General features: G+C 40.7%; 1 protein-coding gene across 1 annotated transcript; it reads left to right on the top strand.

Annotated features, from left to right (window-relative positions):
• Positions 1-1,694: 1,694 nt before the first annotated feature.
• Positions 1,695-25,166, top strand: Rsph4a (radial spoke head component 4A). Its single transcript, XM_041654590.1, has 6 exons — positions 1,695-2,374; positions 6,322-6,556; positions 16,030-16,770; positions 20,053-20,200; positions 22,436-22,553; positions 24,820-25,166. The coding sequence occupies exons 1-6, from the start codon at positions 1,695-1,697 to the stop codon at positions 25,049-25,051; spliced, it is 2,154 nt and encodes a 717-aa protein (XP_041510524.1). The 3' UTR covers positions 25,052-25,166.
• The last annotated feature ends 1,937 nt before the right edge of the window (positions 25,167-27,103 follow it).

Below are 27,103 nucleotides of genomic sequence, written 5' to 3'. Positions count from 1 at the left end.
ATAAAGCTGCAATCTCAGCAAGAAGTACGACACTAGGGTGATGCTTATTTGTATCAGCCTCTCTTTTGAGGCTGTTTTACAAATAGGGCAGATCCAAGATTAATGGGGCCTTCAGCCTGTTTATTTTGGAGGAGTCTTCTACTAAGAAAATAAAAATTATAAATATGAAATTTATGAGAAAGTCTAGCAATGGTTGGGCTTGAACCTAAGATTCATTAATCTCAGACTAAATCTGACTTTGGTACAGAGGATAAACAATCAACAGGAGGAGACTGCATAAACATGTCTGCCATTGAGCTGTGTGGCACCGGATAAAAAGGGACAGTTAGTGAAATCAAAGTAGGATCCTCCCACCTATTAAAGTAAGAGCCTTCCTAACCGGCTCAGAATAAGCCAAATGGATCACTGACCAAGCTAAGGGAGGCCCAGGGTCCTAAAAGAATTCACCAACCATCCAGGAAGAACTAACAGCAGATGTCCTGTATTCAATGGGTTCATCCAGGCATGCGGATCCCTCCTGGGTGATTCCTCCAGGGAAGAGAAGATCAATCTTGACATCCCACACTGTGGCGCCATAATCGTTGATGCAAAAACCACATCTATCATCTTAAACGTAAAAGAGATAGTTTATTCTGGAGCCATTTTGAGTGATTGTGACGAAGGAACACAGATTTAGGTTTCCCTAAATTCTATGCTGAAATGTGGGAGCAGTTTCATGAAGTTTTTATCATTTCATAAACAAAAAAATATCATAAATCAAGGCAAGTTTAAAATACTGTGATGGGTACATCAGAGAGGGAGATACGACAATGTGTGTTATCTATCCCATGACATTTGGCAGAAGTTAGTGGTCTGCTAAGCTAATAGATTTCAAAAAGGCTTCTATCTATTGTCACAAGATGTTAGTTGCGTCACAGTGGGGCAAGAAATGGCTGCTCTAGAGGACCAGAACTTGTCACATAAGGTAATTAGCTTCTGACCTTCAACATGCCAATCTCTCCACAGTACCAAATTCTAATCCACCACTTGGTCTCTGCAGACACTGATTCACAGCTAGATGCAGCTTCCTTTCAGAAGCTGCCATTCACAGTAGGTTGGCTCAATGAGATGCAAATGCACTGTGAGACTGCCTTTGGGGCTCTCCTGGTGCCTGAAACACCATCTATTCCCACGCCATTGTCAGCTAACCTATAAGATTCTCTTGGTGCACTCAACACCCCACCAGTGTCTTTATCTGTCTCTCGAAACGTGGGAGGTACACAGAGAACGATCGGCTTTCCACTAGTTCAGATCTCATTCTACATATCATGCCTAAATCAAGCTGTTAAAGTTTTTCAGCCCCAGATCACAGTTCCTCCCAGTGGGTGCTTTAGGCTGAAGAATTGCTGGTCTTGGGTTTCTAAAACAAAACCGAAAGGGTCTGGTTCGGATTGGCTGAGCTAGGACGAATGACAGATACTTCACCAAATCACAAAACTAGAGTTTTCTTCTTAGTCCCCGCCTTAGAATCGCAGCAACAGGGCTGCTTGATTTTTTTTTCAAAGCAAAGGCCAGCCTGGGGTTGCTATGGAGACAGGACGCTGCAACCTGCACAGCAGGTAGGACTGATCACTTGGAGAACTTAGCAAAGCTCTGTATTGCTTCCTTCCGTAACTTCATTCTCCCTTCAACCGATTTTTTTTTTCTTGAATCCTATGGAAAACTCCACTTTAAAGCAAGAAGAAGAAAACCAAGAGCCTGGAGAAGCAGAGAAGCCATGGGAAGGAGCGGCAGCAGCTTCTCCCCTGGATCCCGGTCCCCTGTCACCTGAGTACCTGGAAAAGGAGCAAAGGTCAGACACTGAAACCCAAGGCACAATGAGCCCCTCTTTGGGCCGCCAATCTAGAGCCAGCCTGTCTCTTGGATACCTCATGGGACCAGAAGTGCCATTCTCCCCTCCTGTGCTTCCGCTGGAGTCTCACTTCGGTCCTCCCCCGACTGCATCTACCCAGGACCCTGTGGCTTCATCACAGGCAAAGAAGAACCCCGGTGGGATTCCTGGCACTGCAACACCACCTCACTCTGAGGCTTGGGAACCATATTCTGCTGCAAGACAATTATCTTTTTACTACACAAGCCAAACAGAGGAATGCACCTCTGCACCCTCTCAGCCACCCCAGTTTGACTTGTGTAGGCCAGGGGATGCCAGCCATAACAAGCCCAAGCCCAAAGGGCTGAGATTCAACCTTTTACAGGAAGAAGACTCAAACAGTAACTGTGATTCAGACGAACCTGAGTTTGAAGCTAATAAAGCAGCTCCCAGTATGCTTGAGGTGGCTATTCAAAATGCAAAGGCATACCTACTGAGCACCAGCAGCAAGTCTGGTTTAAATCTGTAAGTTTCACTGGGAGTGGGGGGAGGGACAGTGTGACAAAGCAGGGCAGGGGCAGTGGGCAGGAGTGTCTCTGTGAAAATGTGTTGGAGACAAAAAAGGTAGAATTGGAAAGAATTCCATGTGGAAAAAGAAAAGGTATTGTGTATGGTAGAATAGGCCTTTAATCTCAGGACCTGGGAGTGGAGGTAGAGGCAGGCAGATCACTGTTATAGGTCTGCCTGGTCTACACAGCAAGGTCCAGGTCAGCTAAGGCAACACATTGGGACCCTATCTCAAAAACTAACAAACAGAGGAGAGGAAAGACAAGGAAAGTGAATTGGTGAGATAACTGCATCAAGCACTCAAATCCAGGCCCTGTTCATGATTCTTTCAGGTCTTTGAAGACCCTAGGAAGACCATTCAAATATTTTCTGTTTCTTTTGGGCCTCATTGTTATTTGGTTTATTTACTCTTGACTTGGAAGGAGTTACAAAGTCATGAAATCTAAGCCCTTACCCAGGGTGCCTCTAAAAATATAACTGCCTATGATGGCAGTGCACTCTCATCCCAGGACTTGTGTAGGTGGACTGTATGTTCAGTCCCAGGCCAGTGATGAGGTGACCACCCATCCTGGTTTGTAGTGTTATGAGCGGCAGGGCTGCGTCCCCAGCACCCCGGCCGCCTGCTAGCTTATGCCCCGAAATAATTACACGGACACTGTATTCGTTTAAACACTGCTTGGCCCATTTCTATCTAGCCTCTTCTCAGCTAACTCTCGCACCTGGACTAGCCCATTTCCAATCATGTGTGTAGCACCCCAAGGTGCGCTTACCGGGAAGATTCTAGCCTAAGTCCATCCTGGGTTGGAGCTAAATCGCGTCTGCCCGGGAGAGGGGAGCATGGCGTCTCTGCTCCAGAGAGCAGAGCTGTCGAGTCTGACCTCACTTCCTCTTCCTCCCAGCATTTTGTTCTGTTTACTCCTCCCACCTATGTTTTAACCTATGAGGCCAAGCAGTTTCTTTATTACTTAACCAATGACCTTCCTCCATCATTTCCCCTTTTTCTGTTTAAACAAAAAGGAAAGGCTTTAACTTTAACATAGAAAAATTACATATAACAAAACAGTTATCAAGTAAAAATTACAATATTTACATCTATTTTATCTTTATCATAAGTAAGGAAAACAACTATAACTATCTATCTATTCTTCAACACCATCAGAGACTCCAGAAGAATATAATATTACCCAAGTAAATAAGAAGTAAGCAACTTTCAAACTCTAGAAATGACAGAGACATCTCGCTGCCTGTACAGTCACCCAAAGTTCCTCTGTACCGTTGGGGCATCAATCTTCAGCCTTCAGGCCCATAGTATCCAGCAGACATTTCCATGAAGCAGGAAAATTCAAAGTCAGTTCAGTTACTATCTGTTGTGTCCTGCAGAATGTCTTGCAGACTCCTTCATGAATCAGGAACCCCGAAAGATCATCTCACCTTTAGACAAGTTCAGTAGTCCTCTCTGCAGGTTCTGTTTCCAGTTTATGCAATAGTCCAGGCAAGAGCAGTTTCTTGCCCAAATGGCTATCAAACTCCATAAGGATCCTCTTCGATGCCCATCTTCCTCTTGAAGTAGATGCTTCAGAACTCAGCTGCCATGGAACTCTCTTGCAGTAATGTATTCTTTTATTTCATGGTACTTTGTGATATTTATAATTTTACAATTGTTTTTGAACTTATATTTTGATGCCTGGCCTTCCTGCTAGTGATCATCATCCTCCAAACTATGAGTAAATATCAGCAAGAACTAGAGGTTACACCTTCCAAATACAATGTGGGTGCATGTGAGTACTGGAAACCCAACTTGAGTCCTCTAAAAGAGCAGGAAGTACTCTTAACCATTACATAACTCCAGGTCATAAAAAATTTTAATTATGTATCTATGTGTGGGTATATGCTTATGAATGTGGGTGTCCTTGGAGGTCATGATATTGGATCCCATGGATCTGGTGTTTAGTTTCCACATTTCTTTTCAGCTGACAGCGTTTACTAACAAAACAGAAGGCAATTCAATAGATCTTGATGATATTGGAAACAAAGTCACAGAAGACATAGGCTAAAGACTTTGTCACTGTTTCATCATTAATTCACCCATCCATCCATGTATCCATTCATCCTCCATCCACTCATCCATCCATCCATCCAACCAGCCAGCCAGCCAGCTGGCCATCTATCCATCCATTCATTTATGTGTCCATCTATCCATCCATCATTCATCCATCCATTTGTTTATCTATCCATCCATCATCCATTCTTCATCTATTTATCCATGCATCCATTCATTCATAAATTCATCTATTCATCCATTCATCTATTCATCCATCCATTGATCCATCCATCCATGCATACATCCATTCATCTTTCCATCCATGCATCCGTTCATCTTTCCATCCATCCATCCATCCATCCATCCATCCATCTATACACCCATCAACCATCCATCCATTCATCTTCCCATCCATTCATCTAGTCATCCATCATCCATCCATGCATTAGTCTACCCATCCAACCATCCATCTACACATCCATCCATCCATTCATCCATCTACACATCCAGCCATCCATCTACACATCCATCCATCTACTCATTCTTACTCTGTAAATCAGTATTGTGCAAAGAGAGAACTGTATAGTAGTGTGAAAAGCCCATTCCTCACCTTTAAACCTGGTGCATAAAAACTATGGAGTATGAATTGTGAACAAAGTATGGGAGGGTAAATGAGTTTTACTAATTTAATTGTGAAACAGAGTATATAAAAATGTCATAATTACCACTCCAGGAGAAGACACATGTATAAGAATATTTAGGCAGCATGAACTGGCTTTAATGGAAGGAGAAAAAGGACACAAAGTTGAGTGTGTGTATCTGGGAAGCATTGGGAGGGAGAGGGGAATATGATCAAAACACATGTAAAATTCTCCAAGAATTAACAAGAATAGTTTAGAATAAGAGAAAGAAGCAAAGAATTTGGTGATTTGTCTTTACCTGAACCTGGGCAGATAACACTATGAAATGCTTCTTTGGAAGTCCAAAAACAATGAAGCAAAATGTTACTTTTAAAACTTTGATGTAGGAGGTGAAGAGAGGGCTCAGCAGTTAAGAGCACTCCTGCTCTTGCAGGAGACCAGGATTTGGTAGCCAGTACCCACATGCTAGCTCACTACCATCCTTTAATTCTGGTTCTAGAGTATCCAATAATTTGTGACCTTCTCAGGAACCAGAACACAAATGATACACATGCATACATGTAAGCAAAACACTCACATGCATTAAATAAAATAAACCTTAAAAAAAGATGTAGATGCTAGAAAAATGGTTCTGCAATTATGAGCATGTGCTTGCTCTTGCAGAGGACTAGTGTTTGGTTTCCAGCACCAATATTATGTAACTCACAAAGCACCTACAACTCAGGATCCAGGAGATCTGGCATGGGCACCTGCTTTCACATGCACATACTCACATGCATAGACATAATTGGAAATCCTTTAACATATATAAGGTGGCAAGCACACAGCTCTTAAAGAATGAACAGTATTTGATATCAGATTGTATTTGGTGAGGGCAAGGATGAGGAACAGGAAATAACTGATGTAAGAGTAAAAAACATGCATCACTGTTAGCATATAGTTAGGAGATTTTAACTTCAGAAATGAAATGTGAAAAGAACTGATGTGTATTATATATCTTGCTGTTATACTTTCCTCTACTAACTTAAATATCCACACCGTATTAGAAACTTTACTAAAGAAAATTTTAGAGTAGGTTCTATCTGGAGTGATAGAAATTAGCTTCTCTTCAAAATCTCTTAAGATTTCAAATTTTTAACTTTCTTAAAACCCAACTGAATTTGCATGAAAAAAATTTCAAATGTTCATGATGTATGCTATCTGGAATTTTCTCTGTTTGGTAGATATGATCATCTTTCTAATGTGTTGACCATGATATTAGAGGAGCGTCCTGCAGATGCTGTTGACATCATTGAAAATATAAGCAAAGATGTGAAGATGGCAAATTTTAATAAAAAGTTAGATACACTCCACAATGAAAATGAGATGCTTCCAGCATATGAAATAGCAGAGAAGCAAAAGGCTCTTTTTCTCCAGGGACCATTGGAAGGAGCTGATCAAGAACTGGAGGAGGAAATTGTAAGTGATCACCAACTATCTCAACATTATTTTAATGAGCACTGGAATCCCAGAGATGAGTGGGCTTGCCTCATCAATACACCATCTTATAGCTCTGTAAATAACTGTAAGTCATTACCAAATTTCTCGATGCTGCTAATGAACACTGGAATCTCAGGGATGAACGAGGTTGCTGGTCTACTAAGTGAGCTCTAGACCAGCAATGAATTTATAGTGAGGTTTTTTTTTTTTTTTTATCACAAGAGAGGGTGAGAAGCTGGAGAGAGGGCTCAATGGTTATGAGCACAGGCTACTTTTCCAGAGGACCTAGATTTGGTTCCAAGCACCACATGAAGGCTCACAACCATAACTCCATTCCAAGGGGATATAACACATACATATGGTGTACAAACATACATGCTAGCAAAACACCAATCCACATTAAAATAAAGGCTAAATAGACTTTAAGGTAAGCACACACAGAGTGTTTGGTAGGCTATGTCATCTAGTCTTGACGAAGTTCACTCCATGATATTTGCAAGACCAACCTGCTGAATGAAATCTCTTCAAATGTGCCACCATCAAGTGATGCATGACTGTAAAAGCCTTATATCAATTTGCATATTTTCCTTTAAATTAAGTTCAAAACATAAAAGTACTTCTATTGTCACTTCCAATGTGTGGTCGTTTTTAGGGTAAGATCCATTTGTCTGGGTATTTACTATAGTTTAGCCATGGTTCAAATTACAAGCAGTTAGAAATAAAATTCTTTTTAAAATCAAAAGTCAAATTGGTGAAAATATTTGGAGAAAGAATTGGTAACAGAAGGCAGAAAATACATAGTTTGGAGTAAAATCTGGTGACACAAAATTTTGAACTTCAAATACTTCAAAATAGCATACTATATCTTTTTCCATAAATGTTTGTATACTTAAAAATTTATATATAACTTCATGTTCTAGTAACAACAAACTATTTACAATAATTTTAAATAAACTGCTTTCAAAATAGAATTTTCAGATAAAAGCAAAGGAGGCAGGGGCTTGACTGCTCCCACAGAGCCTTGGTGTAGCAGCCTTTGGGAAGAAACGCAGCCTGAGGCAAAGAGACCAATAGTCCTTGGATGGAAGGAATCTGTGATAGAAGCAAGGAGCTAATGCCAGGCTGCCTTGCACAGTGGCATTGGAGTATGGGTCAAATACAACCACGAGAACTGTAGGAGCATTCAGTATGTGGGGATCAAGCAGATGGCAGACATTCTCAGGGATAACTTATTAAGAAACATCAGTATTCAGTACAGGAACGGGCCCCCAGCTGTCTTAGGCAACTTCAGTAGATCAGGATCTACACCCAGATACAGGAGGTGAGTGAGAAGACACATAGCTGGTTTGGGTCTGAAGACTGACCACCCTTGACCCAGCGTCTTCCTAATAAAGGTCAGGCCAGCAGCCATGGAATATCAGAGCTGAGTTATGGGATGAAGAGTACAGCTTCACATTGGGGGCAAAAAGAAGGTAAAGGTTTCTACTGTCACGCCTAAAGACCTACCTGGGTTCAACCCTGGGGCCTACATGCTTAAGGACAGAACCAACTTCAGAAAGTTGTCCTTTGACCTTCACTGTTGTGCTCCTGACCCCATGACATTGTAGCTAAGTGAGCAGGACCAAGAGCAAGTAATATTCTACATGCCCGGGAAAGAATTTTAAAATTATGTCACAGGTGAGGATTTTAAAGGTCATTGTATTAGTCAAGCCAAATGGCTTTTAATTCCAGAACTCAGAGGCAAAGGCATACAGATCTCTGTGAGTTCAAGACCAGCCTGGATGACAGAGTGAGTTCCAAGAAAGCCAGGGTTACATATACATTAAGACCTGTCTCGGGGGCTGGAGAGATGGCTCAGAGGTTAAGAGCATTGCCTGCTCTTCCAAAGGTCCTGAGTTCAATTCCCAGCAACCACATGGTGGCTCACAACCATCTGTAATGGGGTCTGGGGCCCTCTTCTGGCCTGCAGGCATGCACGCAGACAGAATATTGTATACATAATAAATACATAAATATTTAAAAAAAAAGACCTGTCTCAACCAAAATCAAACAAACAAACAACCTCCACCAAAGTCTTCATATTTTTCTTGACACCACAATGGGAAACTATAAACACTTGCAAATCATTTGTGAGAACGATGAGTGCTCATAACTGCTCTGGGAAGCATCCCACTTTAGCTAAAGTTCTTTTGAATTTCCATTTTCTCTTCTAACTGTAGCTATTCTAGTGTCCATTTAGCACTCTGTATTCATTTCCCTGTATTTCTTTTATGGAATTATGTTTATCTTCATTATTTCAAATGTTATTATATACTACATATACTGTCAAGTACTTATATTTTGGTTTTAAAGTGTAGCTCATTCCAAGCAATTCAAAAAATATTTACCTTTATAATCTTTTCCATTATTTTACATATTTTCATATATAGAATGCTAATGTTATTTACCTGACATACATGTAAAACCATGAATTTAATACATAGTTTAGTGACAACATAAATATATATAAATATGTGTCTGTTAGACTATGTCTTATTTTCGCATTATTAACTTATTTTATATGAAAAATAATGTTGAATTTTTTTAAAATAGAGCCTCACTAGATAGCTGTGGCTCTACTGAAATTTGCTATGTAGACTAGTTGGCCTCAAATTGAAAACTGTCTACCTGCCTCTGCCTTCCTAGTGCTAGGATTAATGATGTGAACCATAATGCCTGACTTGAATGTTTATCAGCCATTAAGTTCTTTCTAAGAGTCACATGAAACAAAGTTTTATGATCATATGATGAGTATAGCACACAACTGGTCTAAGAAGCCTTATGTGTGGGGGAGGAACAGAAGTTTAGGGATTCACACATTTTGCTTTGTATCTTCAAAGAAAGAGGAGTGGAGAGAGTAGAGATAGTGTCAAGGCATAGAAAAGATGCAAACATTCCTCTTTTTTTTTATTGAGAAAAGAAGAAAAAAAACATAAACAAAAATCAAGTTTCCACCTCCTTCCAGCCTCCCATTTCCCTCCCCCTCCTCCCACCCTTCTCCCCCTCCTCCCACCCTTCTCCCCCTCCCCCCACTCCTCTCCCCCTCCCTCTCCCCTCTCCAGTCCACAGAGCAGTCCAGGTTCCCTGCCCTGTGGTAAGTCCTAGGTCCTCCCCCCTCCGTCCATATCTAGGAAGGTGAACATCTAAACTGGCTAGGCTCCCACAAAGCCAGCACATTAAGTAGGATCAAAACCCCGTGCCATTGTCCTTGGCATCTCATCAGCCCTCATTGTTCGCCATGTTCAGAGAGTCCGGTTTTATCCCATGCTTTTTCGGTCACAGTCCAGCTGGCCTTGGTGAGCTCCCAGTAGATCAGCTCCACTGTCTCAGTGGGTGGGTGCACGCCTCGTGGTCCCGACTTCTTTGCTCATGTTCTCCCTCCTTCTGCTCCTCATTGGGACCTTGGGAGTTCAGTCCGGTGCTCCTGTGTGGGTCTCTGTCTCTATCTCTATCCATCACCAGATGAAGGTTCTATGATGATATGCAAGATATTCGTCAGTATTGCTCTAGGATAGGGTCATTTCAGGTTCCCTATCCTCAGCTGCCCAAGGAACTAACTGGGAACCTCATCTTGGGCACTTGGGAGCCCCTCTAGGGTCAAGTCTCATGCCCACCCTAAAGTGGCTCCCTTGACTAAGAATTGTGGTTCCGTGCTCTCCTATCCACCTTTCCTTTATCCCAATTCTCCTGTTTCCCCAAGTTCCCCCTCCTTCCCTTCTTCCTATTCTCTCCCCATCTCCCCTTACCCCCATCCCACCCCACCCCCAAGATCCCAATTTTCTCCCCGGCAATTTGGTCTACTTCCCTTAGCCAAGAGGGTAACTATATGTTTTTCCTTGGGTTCACCTTCTTACTTAGCTTCTTTAGGTTCACCTGTTGTAGACTCCCGTGGCCCTTATTTATGGCTAGAAACCAATTATGAGCGAGTACATCCCATGTTCATCTTTTTGGGTCTGGGACACCTCACTCAGGATAGTGTTTTCTATTTCCATCCATTTGCATGCAAAATTCACGAAGTCATTGTTTTTTACCGCAGTGTAGTACTCTAGCGTGTATATATTCCATACTTTCTTCATCCATTCTTCCATTGAAGGGCATCTAGGTTGTTTCCAAGTTCTGGCTATTACAAATAATACTGCTATGAACATAGTTGAACAAATGCTCTTGTCATATGATCGGGCATCTCTTGGGTATATTCCCAGGAGTGGTATTGCTGGGTCCAGGGGTAAGTTGATCCCGAATTTCCTGAGAAACCGAAACACTGACTTCCACAGTGGTTGCACAAGATTGCATTCCCACCAGCAATGGATGAGGGTACCCCTTCCTCCACAGCCTCTCCAGCAAAGGTTATCCTTGGTGTTTTTGACTTTAGCCATTCTGACAGGTGTAAGATGATATCTCAGAGTTGTTTTGATTTGCATTTCCCTGATTGCTAAGGAAGTTGAGCACGACCTTAAGTGTCTTTTGGCCATTTGAACTTCTTCTGTTGAGAATTCTCTGTTCAGATCAGTGCCCCATTTTTTAATTGGGTTAATTAGCATTTTAAAGTCTAGTTTCTTGAGTTCTCTATATATTTTGGAGATCAGACCTTTGTCTGTTGCGGGGTTGGTGAAGATCTTCTCCCAGTCAGTAGGTTGCCTTTGTGTCTTAGTGACAATGTCCTTTGCTTTACAGAAGCTTCTCAGTTTAAGTAGGTCCCATTTATTCAATGATGCCCTTAATGTCTGTGCTTCTGGGGTTATACATAGGAAGCGATCTCCTGTGCCCACCTGTTGTAGGGTATTTCCCACTTTCTCTTCTATCAGGTTCACTGTGTTCGGGCTGATATTGAGGTCTTTAATCCATTTGGACTTGAGTTTTGTGCACGGTGATAGATATGGGTCTATTTTCATTCTTCTACAGGATGACATCCAGTTGTGCCAGCACCATTTGTTGAAGATGCTTTCTTTCTTCCATTGTATACTTTTAGCTCCTTTATCAAAAATGAGGTGTTCATAGGTTTGTGGGATAAAATCCGGGTCTTCTATACGATTCCATTGGTCGACTTCTCTGTTTTTATGCCAGTACCACACTGTTTTCATTACTGTAGCTCTGTAATAGAGTTTGAAGTCAGGGATGGTAATGCCTCCAGAAGATCCTTTATTGTATAGGATTGTTTTGGCTATCCTGGGTTTTTTGTTTTTCCATATAAAGTTGATTATTGTCCTCTCCAGATCTGTGAAGAATTTTGATGGGATCTTGATGGGGATTGCATTGAATCTATAAATTGCCTTTGGTAGAATTGCCATTTTTACTATGTTGATCCTCCCAATCCAAGAGCAAGGGAGGTCCATCCATTTTTTGGTATCCTCTTCAATTTCTTTCTTCAATACTTTAAAGTTCTTGTCAAATAGATCTTTCACTTCCTTGGTTAGATTTACCCCAAGATATTTTATGCTGTTTGTGGCTATTGTGAATGGTGAAGCTTCTCTGATTTCCCTCTCTGCTCCCATATCCTTTGTGTATAAGAAGGCGACTGATTTTTTGGAGTTGATCTTGTATCCTGCCACATTACTAAAGCTGTTTATCAGCTGTAAAAGTTCTTTGGTGGAGTTTTTGGGGTCGCTTAAGTACACTATCATATCATCTGCAAATAACGAAAGTTTAACTTCTTCCTTTCCAATTCGAATCCCCTTGATCCCATTATGTTGTCTTATTGCTATTGCTAGATCTTCAAGCACTATATTGAAGAGGTATGGCGAGAGTGGACAGCCTTGTCGTGTTCCTGAGTTAAGTGGGATGGCTTTGAGTTTCTCTCCGTTTAATTTGATGTTAGCTGTCGGCTTGCTGTATATAGCTTTTATTATATTTAGGTATGGCCCTTGTATCCCTAATCTCTCCAAGACTTTTAACATAAATGGATGTTGAATTTTGTCAAATGCTTTTTCAGCATCTAATGAAATGATCATATGTTTTTTTTCTTTCAGTTTATTTATATGCTGGATTACATTGATAGATTTTTGTATGTTGAACCAGCCCTGCATCTCAGGAATGAAGCCTACTTGATCATAATGGATAATTTTTCTAATGTGTTCTTGGATACGATTTGCCAGTATTTTGTTGAGGATTTTTGCGTCGATATTCATGAGTGAGATTGGCCTGTAGTTCTCTTTCCTGGTTGAGTCTTTGAGTGGTTTTGGTATCAGAGTAATTGTGGCTTCATAAAAGGAATTTAGTAATGACCCTTCTGTTTCTATATTGTGGAATACATTAAGGAGTATAGGTATTAGGTCTTCTTGGAAGTTCTGGTAGAATTCTGCATTGAAACCATCTGGTCCTGGGCTTTTTTTGGTAGGGAGGTTTTTGATAACAGCTTCTTATTCTTCGCGAATGACAGGTCTGTTTAGATTGTTCACCTGGTCCTGGTTTAGTATTGGTAAATGGTATTTATCTAAAAACATGTCCATTTCTTTTACATTTTCCAGTTTTGTGGCATACAGGCTTTTGTAGTAAGATCTAATGACTCTCTGAATTTCCTCTGTGTCTGTGGTTATGTCCCCCTTTTCATTTCTGATCTTATTAATTTGCGTGTTCTCTCTCTGCCGTTTGATTAATTTGGTAGGGGTTTATCAATCTTGTTGATTTTCTCCAGGAACCAGCTTTTTGTTTCATTGATTCTTTGGATTGTTTTCTGTGTTTCTATTTTGTTGATTTCAGCCCTCAATTTGATTATTTCCAGTCTTCTACTCCTCCTAGGTGAGTCTGCTTCTTTTTTTTCTAGAGCTTTCAAGTGGGCTGTTAAGTCTCCAATATGTGCTTTCTCTGTTTTCTTTAAGTGGGCACTTAGTGCTATGAACTTTCCTCTCAGGACTGCTTTCATAGTGTCCCATAAGTTCGAGTATGTTGTTTCTTTATTTTCATTGAATTCAAGGAAGACTTTAATTTCTTTCTTAATTTCTTCCTTAATCCAGGTATGGTTCAGTAGTTGACTGTTCAGTTTCCATGAGTTTGTAGGCTTTCTGGGGGTAGCATTGTTGTTGAATTCTAACTTTAATCCATGGTGATCTGATAAGACACAGGTGGTTACTAATATTTTTTTGTAACTGTGTAAGTTAGCTTTGTTACCGAGTATGTGGTCAATTTTCGAGAAGGTTCCATGAGCTGCAGAGAAGAAGGTATATTCTTTCCTCTTTGGGTGGAATAATCTATAGATGTCTGTTAAGTCCATTTGATTCATTACCTCCATTAATTCTCTTATTTCTCTGTTAGGTTTCTGTCTGATTGACCTGTCCATTGGTGAGAGAGGAGTGTTGAAGTCTCCTACTATTAGTGTGTGTGATTTGATGGCTGCCTTGAGTTTTAGCAATGTTTCTTTTACGTACGTGGGTGCTTTTATATTAGGGTCATAGATATTCAGGATTGAGACTTCTTCCTGATGAATTGTTCCTGTTATGAGTATAAAATGTCCCTCTCCATCTCTTCTGATTGATTTAAGTTTGAAGTCAACTTTGTTCGAAATTAGTATGGCCACACCTGCTTGTTTCTTAGGTCCATTTGCTTGATAAGCCTTTTCCCAGCCCTTTACTCTGAGTAGGTGCCTGTCTTTGTGGTTGAGGTGTGTTTCTTGTAAACAGCAGAATGTTGGATCCTGTTTTCGTATCCAATCTCTTAGCCTGTGCCTTTATATAGGTGAGTTGAGCCCATTGATATTAAGTGATATTAATGACCAGTGGTTGTTAACTCCGGTCACTTTTTTAGTAGTAGGGTTTGTGTGTTTCCCTTCTTTGATTTGCGCTGGTGAAGGGTCTCTAGATGTCTGATTTATTGTGGTCATTGTTGGACTCCTTGGTTAGTGATTTTCCTTCTATTATTTTCTGTAAGGCTGGATTTGTGGCTACGTATTGTTTAAATTTGTTTTTATCCTGGAAAATTTTGTTTTCTCCATTTATAGTGAACAAAAGTTTGTCTGGATATAGTAGTCTGGGCTTGCATCCGTGGTCTCTTAGTTTTTGGAGTACATCTATCCAGGACCTTCTGGCTTTCATGGTTTCCATAGAGAACTCAGGTGTAAGTCTGATAGGTTTACCTTTATAAGTAACTTGGCCTTTTTCCTTTGCGGCTCTTAATATTCTTTCTTTATTCTGTATATTTTGTGTTTTGATTATTATATGGCGAGGGGATGTTTTCTTTTGTTCCAGCCTATTTGGTGTTCTGTATGCTTCTTGAACCTTCATAGGTACATCTGTCTTCAGGTTGGGAAAGTTTTCTTCTATAATTTTATTAAGTATATTTTCTGGACCGTTGAGCTGCACTTCTTCTCCTTCTTCTACTCCAATTATTCTTAGGTTTGGTCTTTTTATTGTGTCCCATATTTCCTGAATGTTTTGTGATGAGAGTTTGTTGGACTTGCTGTTTTCTTTGATCAGAGCGTTTATTTTCTCTATGTTATCCTCAGAATCTGAGATTCTTTCTTCTATCTCTTGTATTCTGCTGGTTATGCTTGATTCTGTAGTCTCTATTCGTTTACCTAGATTTTTCATGTCCAGCCGGCCCTCTGTTTGTGTTTTCTTCTTTGCCTCCATTTCAGTTTTCAAGTCATGAACTGTTTCCTTTATCTGCTTGATTGTTTTTCCTTGGTTTCCTAGGGTATCATTCATTGATTTACTCAATTCCTCGAACTTTCTCTTATACTTCTCATCCATTTCTATTAGGTCGTTTTTTATATGCTGTTTAAGGGTGTCAATCACTTTCATGAAGTCAGTTTTTTCTACTTCTTCTTGATTAAGGTGTTCATGTTCTCCTGTTGTGAGGTCACTGGCTTCTGGTGGTTTCGTGTTGTTTTTCAGATTGTTGGGAGAATTCCTGCATTGGCGTCTGCCCATCTCTTCCTCCCAATACTCCCCTTTGGTTCTTCTTTTACAGGATCAGGTCTTCTTGCCCACTGATGTACCTTCCCAGTTATGTCACTCCCCAGAGATGTTTCTCCACAATGATGTTTCACTTGGGGCCCAGATCGAAACTCCGCTGCTTGGTTAGCTATGTGGGCAGGCTATGGGAACAAAGGAGCTACCGGCTACCCCTTTGTCCTCCCGGTTCGGGTTGGGTCCCAGCGCCCTAGCAGGCTGCGCAGGGAGGCGCTATGCCGCCAAGGAAGGGAGGAAGGGAGGGAGACAGGGGGTGGGGGGATCTGGATGTAAGCTGTATGGGATAGGAAGAGAGAGGAGGTATGGGCAGTATAGCCCCTGTAGGATGGCCAGGAAGTGTAGGCGGGCTGAGGTATGTTCCCAGCTGCCACAGCACTCACTCACCACAATGATGTTTCACTCCTGTGCCCAGATCGAAACTCCGTGCTGCTTGGTTAGCTCGCGAACAAAGGGCCCCGCAAACATTCCTCTTATCAGTAAGATTTTAACCATGGGTATTTGTTTTCCTAGGCAGAAAGCTCTCTACCCAATGTGATGGAGTCAGCGTACTATTTTGAACAAGCTGGAGTTGGTTTGGGGACAGATGAGACTTATCGGGTGTTTCTTGCCCTCAAGCAACTTACTGAAACACACCCAATCCAAAGATGCCGCTTCTGGGGCAAGATCTTGGGTCTGGAAATGAATTATATCATTGCTGAAGTAGAATTACGTGAAGGGGAAGATGAAGAGGAGGTGGAAGAGGAAGGTGTAGCTGAAGAAAGGGACGATGTAGAAAGTGAAGCCGGGGAAGGCGAGGAGGACGAATTACCAAAGTCCTTGTATAAGGCCCCACAGGTGATACCCAAGGAAGAAAACAGAACAGGTACAAACAAGTACATCTATTTTGTTTGCAATGAGCCTGGAAGGCCATGGGTGAAGTTACCATCAGTGACGCCTGCTCAAATTGTTACCGCAAGAAAAATCAAGAAATTTTTCACTGGACGACTAGATGCGGCCATCATAAGCTACCCACCCTTCCCAGGAAATGAAAGCAATTACTTAAGAGCACAAATTGCCCGCATTTCAGCAGGGACCCATGTCAGTCCTCTAGGATTCTATCAGTTTGATGAAGAGGAAGGAGAAGAAGAAGAAGAGGTGGAAGGTGGCCGAGACAGCTATGAGGAAAACCCCGAATTTGAAGGCATCCAAGTGACTGACCTGGTGGAATCTCTATCCAATTGGGTTCATCATGTGCAGTACATTCTTCCTCAGGTAGGAGTGTATTCGGGTAGTACATAGATTTAGACTGACATGTGTTCCGAGATGATCTGCTATATTTTACATATTGATGTGCATTAATTTTGTCAACAGTTCTTTTATTTTACATGAAGCTCTCATGTCAAAAAACACTAAACAATTACTACAGACATGAAAACTAGTTTTTTTTTTTACTTTTACAAATGGGACAGTATATTTACATGGAAAAAACAACAGTACAGAAAATAAGATTCTCCTGTTTTTGTGAGATATACACAGAAATGTGAACATTGTGTAAAATGTTGTTTACTTCAGAATGTGGGCTTTCTTTGTAAAACCAAAGTAATCTTCTGTAATCAGACCAATAAGACAACTACCAAACAAGACAAAACCAGAATCATAATAAAATGCAGAGTCAGGAGGATTCCCAGAATGGCCGATTCCTAGGTTTCATTTCCAAGTGCAGAAGATGATGGCTTCTGCTTTTTTTTTCTTTTTTTTTTAAATTTATTTATTTATTAAGGATTTCTGCCTCCTCCCCGCCACCGCCTCCCATTTCCTTCCCCCTCCCCCGATCAAGTCCCCCTTTCTCATCTGCTCGAAGAGCAATCAGGGTTCCCTGCCCTGTGGGAAGCCCAAGGACCACCCACCTCTATCCAGGTCTAGTAAGGTGAGCATTCAAACTGCCTAGGCTCCCACAAAGCCAGTACGTGCAGTAGGATCAAAAACCCATTGCCATTGTTCTTGAGTTCTCAGTAGTCCTCATTGTCCGCTATGTTCAACGAGTCCGGTTTTATCCCATGCTTTTTCAGACCCAGGCCAGCTGGCCTTGGTGAGTTCCCGATAGAACATCCCCATTGTCTCAGTGTGTGGGTGCACCCCTCGTGGTCCTGAGTTCCTTGCTCGTGCTCCCTCTCTTTCTGCTCCTGATTTGGACCTTGAGATTTCTGTCCGGTGCTCCAATGAAAACTAGTTTTGTACAGTGGTTATATAGGGGCTCTGTGCCAGGAACACTGTATATAATCAATTATGTATTTAAATACGTAGGATTCCATCCTCACCACAACCCCATGAAAGATTGCAGGATTCCTTTTGTACAATGAGGGGTTGAGGCAGACAGGGTGGGAGAGATGGTAAAGCAACCTCAGCTGATTCATTATAGAGTGAGGTGTGAGACAAAGGACCCAGAGCCCGTCCTGTGAAACACCTGCTGCACTCTTCCATCATATGTAGAAAGTCTTCACTTCCATACAGATAATAGGTTCTTCTGAGGACTCTAGATAAGGGTTATTGCCTGAGCAATTAGGACCCCAGGTTTATAACACTTGAAATTTTGTGATTAATATTAATTAGCATGGAAGGAAATTCAGCTAATGAGCTGAATTTGAAAGTACATTATATACTTGTATGTAAGCATTACAATGAAAAATCTTTTGTTCAGTTACTCATAAATTGAAATTATGCTAATAAAAATAATTATTAAAAAGTACTATCGCCAGGTGATGGTGATACACACCTGTAATCCCAGCACTCAGGAGGCAGAGGCAGATAGATCTGTGAGTTCACAGTCAGATTGGTCTACAGAGTGAGTAGTGAGTACCAGGACAGTCAGGACTACACAGAGAAACCCTGTCACAAAAAGCAAACAAATAAAAAAAAAAGTACAATGAAGGCCAGATATGTATAAACCATGTCACCAGGAATCTTGTGGCAATGTCTTACAACTGTTTATATTTAAGGAATATTCTACAAATAAGGAAGCACAGGAACTGGACATAAGAGAGCTTGCTGCTCTTCCAGAAGACCCGAGTTTTGTTTCCAGTATCGTTGACAGACAGCTCACAATGTCCTGCAACTCCAGGTCTAGGATATCTGAATGTTCTTCTGACCTTCATGGACACCTGCACACAGGTGTCACACGTGCGCACGCACAAGCACAAACACACATTTTTTAAAAGAGGGAATTGTAATGATGGATTTTAATTTTTTTGAGACAGGGTCTAATTATGTATTCCTGACTAGTCTGGGACTTGCTTTGTAGAACAGGCTAGCCTTGAATTCTCAGGGTTGTGCCTGCCTCTGCCTCCTGAATACTGGAATTAAATGTGTGTGCCACCATGTCTGGCTTTAATGACTGAATTTTAAAATGTTAAGTGATCTTAAAATCTTTCTGATGATTTCTAATCTAAAATAACATATTGATACAATCAATTAGAACGTTTCAAAAGAAATGAAAAAAGTTTGCTTTTGAAAGTCACCATTTACTTTATTTATATAAAGTGTAGCAAACTAGTTAAATGTATTACTACCATTTCTGTAAAGATTCTGCCCATTTTAAAGACTGCATAGACCTTAAAGTTCTGTAACTTCAAGAAATGTAAAATTATTGAAATAACTCATACAGGTTTGTTGTTTTTCCTGAAGAAACCCAAATGGAAATAACACTTGGTAAAAACATACAGAAAGAAGAAGCTCAGTGTGGAGGCATGTGTCAGCAAGTCTAGCACTGGGAAAACTGAAGTAGGAGTGTAGTGCTATATTATCTGTATTTTGATAAATAAATCTTGCCTGAAGACCAGAGGCAAAGCTAAAGCCACTAGAGGTCAAGCAATGGTGATACACACCTATAATCCCAGGATTTGGGATACAGAGTCAGATGGATCTCTGTGAAGTCAAGGCCACCCTGAGCTACACAAGATCAATACAAAAACAAATCTGGGGTAGTGGTGTCTCACACCTTCAATCCCAATCCCAGGGAGTCATATGTCCTTAATCTCAGCACTAGAGGGAATATAAAATGGGAGGAGAGAGAGGCTTAGTCTGCTGTTTCCTAGTCTTGGTAGAGGTAGCCTTCTCTAGTGGCTTGGCTGCTTTGCTTTTCTGGTTTTTGGGTTGAACCCCAATATACGTCTTTGGCTTTTTATTATTTGTGCTACACAGGAGGATCATAGAAAGTGACCCTGCATCAGAATAGTTGGGCAAGTTTCCCATACAGAGAAGTCTTGTCTTGATAATTACCAACCATATATTCTGTTTTTTGTTTGTTTGTTTGTTTTTGTTTTTGTTTTTTGAGACAGGGTTTCTCTGTGGTTTTGGAGCCTGTCCTGGAACTAGCTCTTGTAGACCAGGCTGGTCTCGAACTCACAGAGGTCCGCCTGCCTCTGCCTCCCGAGTGCTGGGATTAAAGGCGTGCGCCACCACTGCCCGGCCCAACCATATATTCTGAATATATTAAGAATATTCTGACAATATTAAGGTTTTCATTAATCTACTAAACGTTGCAACATTCATCTCCAGGGTCGCTGTACTTGGTTCAATCCTATACAAAAGAATGAGGAAGAGGAAGAAGAAGAGGATGACGAAAAAGAAGACAAAGGAGAAGAGCCTGACTACATAGAACAGGAAGTGGGGCCTCCTCTTTTGACACCAATCTCTGAAGATTTAGGTAACTTTACACACTGTTAATGAGGACTCATAAGTTATATATTACACATGTGTCGTAAACTTGAAACCGTTGGAAACCCTAAAGAGGGGCAGAGAGCTAGGGCTCATCCCTTATCTCTGCCCTGGGTTCTGTAGGGTGGGAGTAAAGAAGGCTTTGGGCTATACTAGTGCTTTGAGAGCGGCTGAAGGACTGGTGCAGAGAGGAAACGTGGATGGGCTGTAACTAACAGGAAAGGCTGACATTCCTCTTGTCTTGCCTTCAGTATACCACAAGCACGTGGCACAGCTATGGTACAACGTTATGCGTGGTCTCTAACGAATGTCTAATCTATATTTGTCTCTCTATTGTTTCTTCCTATTCTGTTTTGCTTGCAACTCTTACTAGGTTTTTCCCATAGTAATGATTTATCTTTTCTTTGGTGATCAAACTTCTTCTCCTTTAGTAAAGCCTCCATTGCAAAAATGTTTGTACATATTTACATGTTTGTAAATATTTATACATAAGCTATATGTGTGTGTGTGTGTGTGTGCGTGCGTGAGTGTGAGCACACTATATACATATATACATCCATACAATTATATTGCCCTAGGGCACTCATAAAATACTCTCTTGAAACAGGTAGTGGTGGCTCATGCCTTTAATCTCAGCATTTCGGAGGCAGAAGCAGGTGGATCTCATGGAGTTCCAGGCCAGCCTGGTCTACAAAGCTACTTCCAGGATAGCCAGGACTGTTACACAGAAAAACCCTGCCTTGAAAAATGAAAAAAAAAAAAAGAAACCTCTATTGATTTTTATATCAAGCTTCTCTTTTATCTTTTTACATTTTAAAACTTTGTTTCATTTTACATATTAGGCCCAGTTTCCCCTCCCTCTACCCATCCCATCCCCCATCCACTCCTCAGAAGAGGTAAGCCCTCCCTTGTGGAGTCAACAAAGTCTGATGCACCAAGCCCCTACCCCCTGTATAAGGCATCCCATCATAGAGAATGGGCTACAAAAAGCCAGTTCATGTACCCAGGATGAGTCCTGGTCCCATTGCCAGGGGTCCTCTCAACAGATCAAGCCAGATAACTGTCACTCACATTCAGAGGGCTTATTTCTGGTACATGCAGATTCCCTAACTGTGAGTCTTGAGTCCCTAAGCTCCCACTAGCTGAGGTCAGTTGTGACTGTGGTTTTCCCAAACATGGTTATGACTGGCCCTTGTCCTTATGATTCCTTCTCCTTCTCTTCAACTAAATTACAACCCAGTGTCTGGGTGTAGATCACTGCATTAGCTTCCATCAGTTACTGGATATAGGTTTTATGATGACAATAAAGGTAGTCACTAATCTGATTAAAGGGCAAGGCCCTTTCAGACATGCTCTCCATTATGACTAGGAGTCTTAGGTGGGGTCATCCTTGTTTAGAGAGAAACACCATAATGACTTTCTCTATCGAGATACGTTTTTCATTGCTCTCCCCCTCTGTCCCTCCCCCAACTTGGTTTTATTAATCCCTCAAGTTCTCATCCCCCATCCTCTCCCTTCTATCTCTTCCCAGGCTGCCCAGGAGATCTTAACTATTTCCCTTTCCTGGTGCCTTCCATGTGTGTCTATCTTAGAGTCCTCATTTTTGCATAGTTCCCTGGGTTTGTGGATTGCAGCCTGTTTATCTTTGTTTCATGTCTAATATCCACTTATGAGTGCATGCATACTGTTTTTTTCTTTCTGTGTCTGGGTTACCTCACTCAGGATTTTTTTCTACTTCCATCCATTTGCCTACAAATCTCAAGATGTCCTTGCTGAGTAACATTGAGTAAATGTACATCAGAATGGCTAAGATCAAAAACACTGATGACAGCCTATGCTGCAGAAGATGTGGAGTAGGGGAATGCTCCTCCACTGCTGGTGGGAGTACAAACTAGCACAGACACTTTGGAAATCAGTATGGCATTTTCTCAGAAAAATGGGGATCAACCTACCTCAAGTCCAACAATACCATTCTTGGGCATATACCCAAAGGATTCTCAATCACACCACAAAGGCAGTTGTTCAACTATGTTCACAGTAGCATTATTTGTAAAAGCGAGACATGGAAACAATCTAGATGCCCCTCCACCAAAAAATGGATAAAGAAAACGTTTTAACTTTTTATAGCAAATGTTGATGACTGTTCCATATTTATAAAAATTACTTTAGTTACCAGTAGATTCTTGTTCTGTTTGAAGCTTATAACTTTTTCATTGGGTTCCAGATATTCAGAATATACCCTCTTGGACAACACGGCTGTCCTCAAATCTCATTCCACAGTATGCTATTGCTGTCCTTAGATCCAATCTTTGGCCTGGAGCATATGCCTTTTCCAATGGCAAGTAAGTATCTGGCCACTTACAAAGCCATTTGTAACCAAACTTCACGGCTTATATTTTGGTGAGTGCAAAACCAAAGTCAGCCCCACCAGAACATAAAGCTGGGAAAGGATTTATTTACCCACAGCAGGTAAGCAGGATATTGAAACCCATTTCAATGCACCTTTCTGGCCAAAGGATGGAAGGATGATGCTTTTGTCCGGGGAGCCCATACATTTACCCAAGGCAGAGACAGTCCTGTGTGTAGTGTACTGAGCGTAAGCAGGGCAGTCCGAAGCATATTCATTCAAAGTCACAATCCAGAAAGGAATGATTACAAACATATTTTGAGTTATGTTTAGCTGAAATTCATAAATAACATGGCTTGGGATTTGAATCCTAAATAGGAATGACTCTGGGTGTTCTCAGCTTGCATGGTAAATTTTACATAGAAATAAAAGACACACTGAAAGTACATTCATATAAGCATTTGGCTTTAAAAACCTTGCTTAGTGTCTGACAATTCTAATTGTTTAGGCTCTGGAAATTATGTTATCACAGTTGTTGTTAATACTGTCTTTACTCCTCTTTGGCATGTTAGATATATAATGTGTGATTTATTAAAATGACTTCTGTAATATAGTAAAGATAAAGTTCAGAGCTAGAAAATTCAGGGTTGTACTTTATCATCTTAATTATCCCATTTAACTATAATGGACTGGTTTTATATTACTCACTTAGTAATTTAGTAGAGAGTTTATCCCTTGCTGTGAAAAACAGTTTCATTTGTCTTGTTTCTGATTCTTTCTTAATTAGTATCAGAAAGCACAACTGAACAGGTAAAAGTCAAGCTGCCTTGGTTAGACTAGCCATTAATGAATGCCCCATGTTCAGGTGTTAGTTGGCCAACACAAAACACACTTTGTGTGTATGTGTCTGATCCATTGTTTCTAAGAAAGAAAACTGAGTTGGATGCATGGGGGATTTGAAAGGAGTTGGAGAAAAGAAAAGAAAATGATGAAATATATCATATGAAAAAAAAAGAAAGCACAGTTAAGACAAAAGTGAAAGCTAGTGGCTACAGGGAGTTTGACTAAGCTCCAGTGAGTATATGGGCAACATAAATTGGACATATGTGGTTCTTTCTTCTTTTTTGGGGGGGGGGTCACAAGAGTTGGGGGTAGACTTGGAAGGACTGCAAAGTGGGTGTAATTGGGGTGCATAATGTGAAATTCCCAAATAATCAATAGAAATATTATATTGGGGAAAAAACAAGTAAAAGCCAAGCTTTTAATTATTTACCATGATAATATGAGGAAGAGAATTTTGACTCCCCCCGCCCACATTATTCTCTCCCAAGGATGAAATGCATTTGCAGAATTGTGTATGTCACTGATATGTGGTCATCTCTTTGAGAAGGAACCCCATGAAAAAGATTGAAGAAGTTTAATGGAGATGTAGGTGGGATCATGTGAAGGGGTGGGCCTTCCAGCCAGAGATAGAACACTGAGAATGGAGGCTCTTTACTTAGGGTTGCATGACCAGCCTTGGGGGCAGATGAAGGTTCTTGAGTTAGGGATACATGACCAGCCTTGGGGGCAGAAGAAGGCTCTTGATTTAGGGAAGCATGACCATCCTTAACTGAAACGCCCTCTATCAAAGGGGGAGGGGTCTGTCGACTGGTTATGCATCATGTCCTAAGTGAGGTGAGGCCTACAAGAAAAAGCATCTGCAATTTCCTATGACCATGCCTGAAAAAAATAACACATCAGTTTTAGCTACACCTCTTATTCTTCACCCAGCCAAGGCTAGCAACTTTTGAACTTTGTAGAAAATTTCTGTAAAAAAGAAAAAAAAATTAAATAATTGAATAACTGAAGAAGGCCCTTTCTTGAGGAAGGTCTAGATACAGGGTGCATTTTTGATAAGATCTGGCTGGTTTATTTTAAACTTAATTTTATGTACATTGGTGAAGATGTCAAAGTCAGTTGTGAGCTGCCATGCTGGGAATTGAACTCAGATCCTCTGAAAGAACAGCCAATGCTCATAACCTCTGAGCCATCTCTCCAGACCTCTGGCTGTTTTCCATAACCAACTTAGCAATTTAGTAAAAAATAATTTCCAGTAGTTGATGAATTACTGGGGACAATTTCACTCTGGCAATTTATACACCCTGTTTTAAAAAACAAATAAACAAAACAGGGTTCCAAGATATAGTAGCAAGATCTTATTAGTATAAAGGGGTCAACCTTCCTAAAGAGACATGACTTTATTTTCTTTTCACTCACAGAAAGTTTGAAAACATCTACATAGGCTGGGGTCATAAGTATAGTGTGGAGAATTACACACCCCCAGGCCTGCCACCAGTATACCAAGAATACCCCAGTGGACCGGAAATTACAGAAATGGATGATCCCAGTGTGAGTGAGGAACAGGCTTCCAGGGCCACACAGGAGGCCACTGTACTTTCAGCTGAGGAGAATGAAGAAACTGATGATGAAGATGATGACAATGATGACTAACACGAAATTAGCCCAGTCTGATGTGGCACTGACACACACAAATCTTTTACGGAGACTCATTTTATATACATACATATATTTTGAAAATACATATATGTGTATGTTAGAAATGATGGTACAAAATATCATTCCTTTAAAGTTATTAAGTGGAGGATTGGGGGGGGGGGGAGAGGTGGCTCAGCGGTTAATAAATATTTTGCCCTTGCCAAGGACAGTTCCCAACACCCAAGTCAGGTGGCTCAAGGTCTAGTCCCAATGTCCTTTCCTGTGCTCCACAGCAACTGCATGTGGGCATGAGTCACGTGTGCTAACACACATATAGTTAATCTTTAAAAAATGTTTTAAAAATTAGGTATGCTGAAACACACCTTTAATCCCAGCACTTGGAGGGGCAGAGGCAGTAGGACCTTTTTGAATCCAAGGCCACCCTGGTTAACTTAGCGAGTCCCAGGACAGTCAGTGCTACATAGGGAGACCACATCTTGAAAAAAACAAAGCTTGAAAAAATACATCACATTTGAGAATGCATATAAAGAGCTGATGTACAGGAAGTTGCCCAGTAGATTTTCCAGCTCATATGAGCACATCACTGCTTTAATAGCTACAACTCAGGTAATTAACACTTAAGTAATCTGATTGGGAAAGATCTCTCCAACAGGATTTCACTATGTATCTCTGGTTGTCTTGCAACTCACTCTGTATACCAGGATGACCTCAAACTCACATAAATCTGTCTGCCTCTGCCTCCCAAGAGCTGAGATTAAATTTTGTACCACAATGCTCAAATTTAATTTCAAATTCAGCAAGTATTGAAAGTTATAATTCACAATGCTTCTTGGAAATGCCTAGATTTTGAGTGTCAAGGCATATGGAATTTAAAACTTTGATAACCAGGGACTGGAGAGATGGCTCAATGGTTAAGAGCACTTATTCTTGTTGTTGTTGCAGAGGACTTGGGTTCAGTTCCCAGAAATCAAACTGGGCAGCTAAACAACTACCTGTTAACTCCAGTTCTGTCAGATTTGATACCTCTTCCAAAGGCTACACACAAGTGCACACACACCCTCAAATAAAAATAAATCTTTACGAAATTGTGACAACTGTGTTACTTTTAGAAAGCAATCAGCAATTTACACTTTTCTACCTCCCTTGTCATAGAGTGGGAGATTGTAGATCACTGGACTATAATTTTGGTAAATCAGAAGGTGTCTACTCAATACTTGAGCAGATCTAAAATACTTATGAGTCACTGCATAGACTACTATGGTGGAATCACCACCTGGCTGTGGCTTACCAGATAAAAATCCGTCTGGCATCTGTCTCTGGAGGGCCTACATGGCATCTACTTGATCCACCTTCATTCTCCCAGCATTAAGTTTAGTTTTGCCCACATAGCTCTATTCTACCCTATAATAGGCCCAAAAGAGTTTCCTTATACATTAACCAATAAAAGCAACACATATACAGAAGGACTTCTGACATCATCTCCCTTTTTTAGTCTAAATAAAAAGGAAGGTTTTAACTTTAACAAAGTAAAATACATATAAAAAAGAGATATCAAGCAAGAATTACAGTTACAATATATACTTCATCTTTTATGTAACAAAGGAAAACTATAACTATCTATTCTCCAACTCCAAGGGATCTGACATCTTCACCAATGTGCATAAAATTAAATTTAAAATAGACCAGCCAGATCTTGTCAAAAATGCACCTTGTATCTAGACCTTCTTCAAGAAAGGGCCTTCTTCAGTTATTCAATTATTTAATTTTTTTTACAGAGATTTTCTACAACATCAAAGACTACAGAAGGATATAATATTACCTAAGTAAACAGTGCATTGTAACAACTTCTAAAACATTAGAATTCACAAAGACATCTCGCTGCCTGGACAGTCACCCAAAGTTCTTTTGTAACACTGCAGCCACCCATCTTCATATAGTCCATAGTTTCTGGCAGACTTTTTTATGAAGCAGGGAATTTCAAAGAGAGTTCCACCTATATTGACAGTTTGTCAGTCACTTTTTTTCTGTGTCCTGCAGAATGTCTAG

The sequence above is a fragment of the Microtus oregoni genome, unplaced genomic scaffold, assembly GCF_018167655.1.
Source record: "Microtus oregoni isolate MIOR12 unplaced genomic scaffold, Mior012 000006F_ref0000085, whole genome shotgun sequence".
In the NCBI taxonomy this organism is placed as follows: Eukaryota; Metazoa; Chordata; class Mammalia; order Rodentia; family Cricetidae; genus Microtus; species Microtus oregoni.
Note: the sequence above shows the minus strand (reverse complement) of the source record. Positions and strands in the feature narration are given on the sequence as shown.

Bases quoted from the DNA above. Each gene is read 5' to 3' on its own strand.
- Rsph4a (XM_041654590.1), top strand. From the start codon at position 1,695: ATGGAAAACTCCACTTTAAAGCAAGAAGAAGAAAACCAAGAGCCTGGA. The intron at 2,375-6,321 runs GTAAGTTTCACT...TCTGTTTGGTAG, and splicing joins AGCAAGTCTGGTTTAAATCT to ATATGATCATCTTTCTAATG. The intron at 6,557-16,029 runs GTAAGTGATCAC...TTGTTTTCCTAG, and splicing joins AAGAACTGGAGGAGGAAATT to GCAGAAAGCTCTCTACCCAA.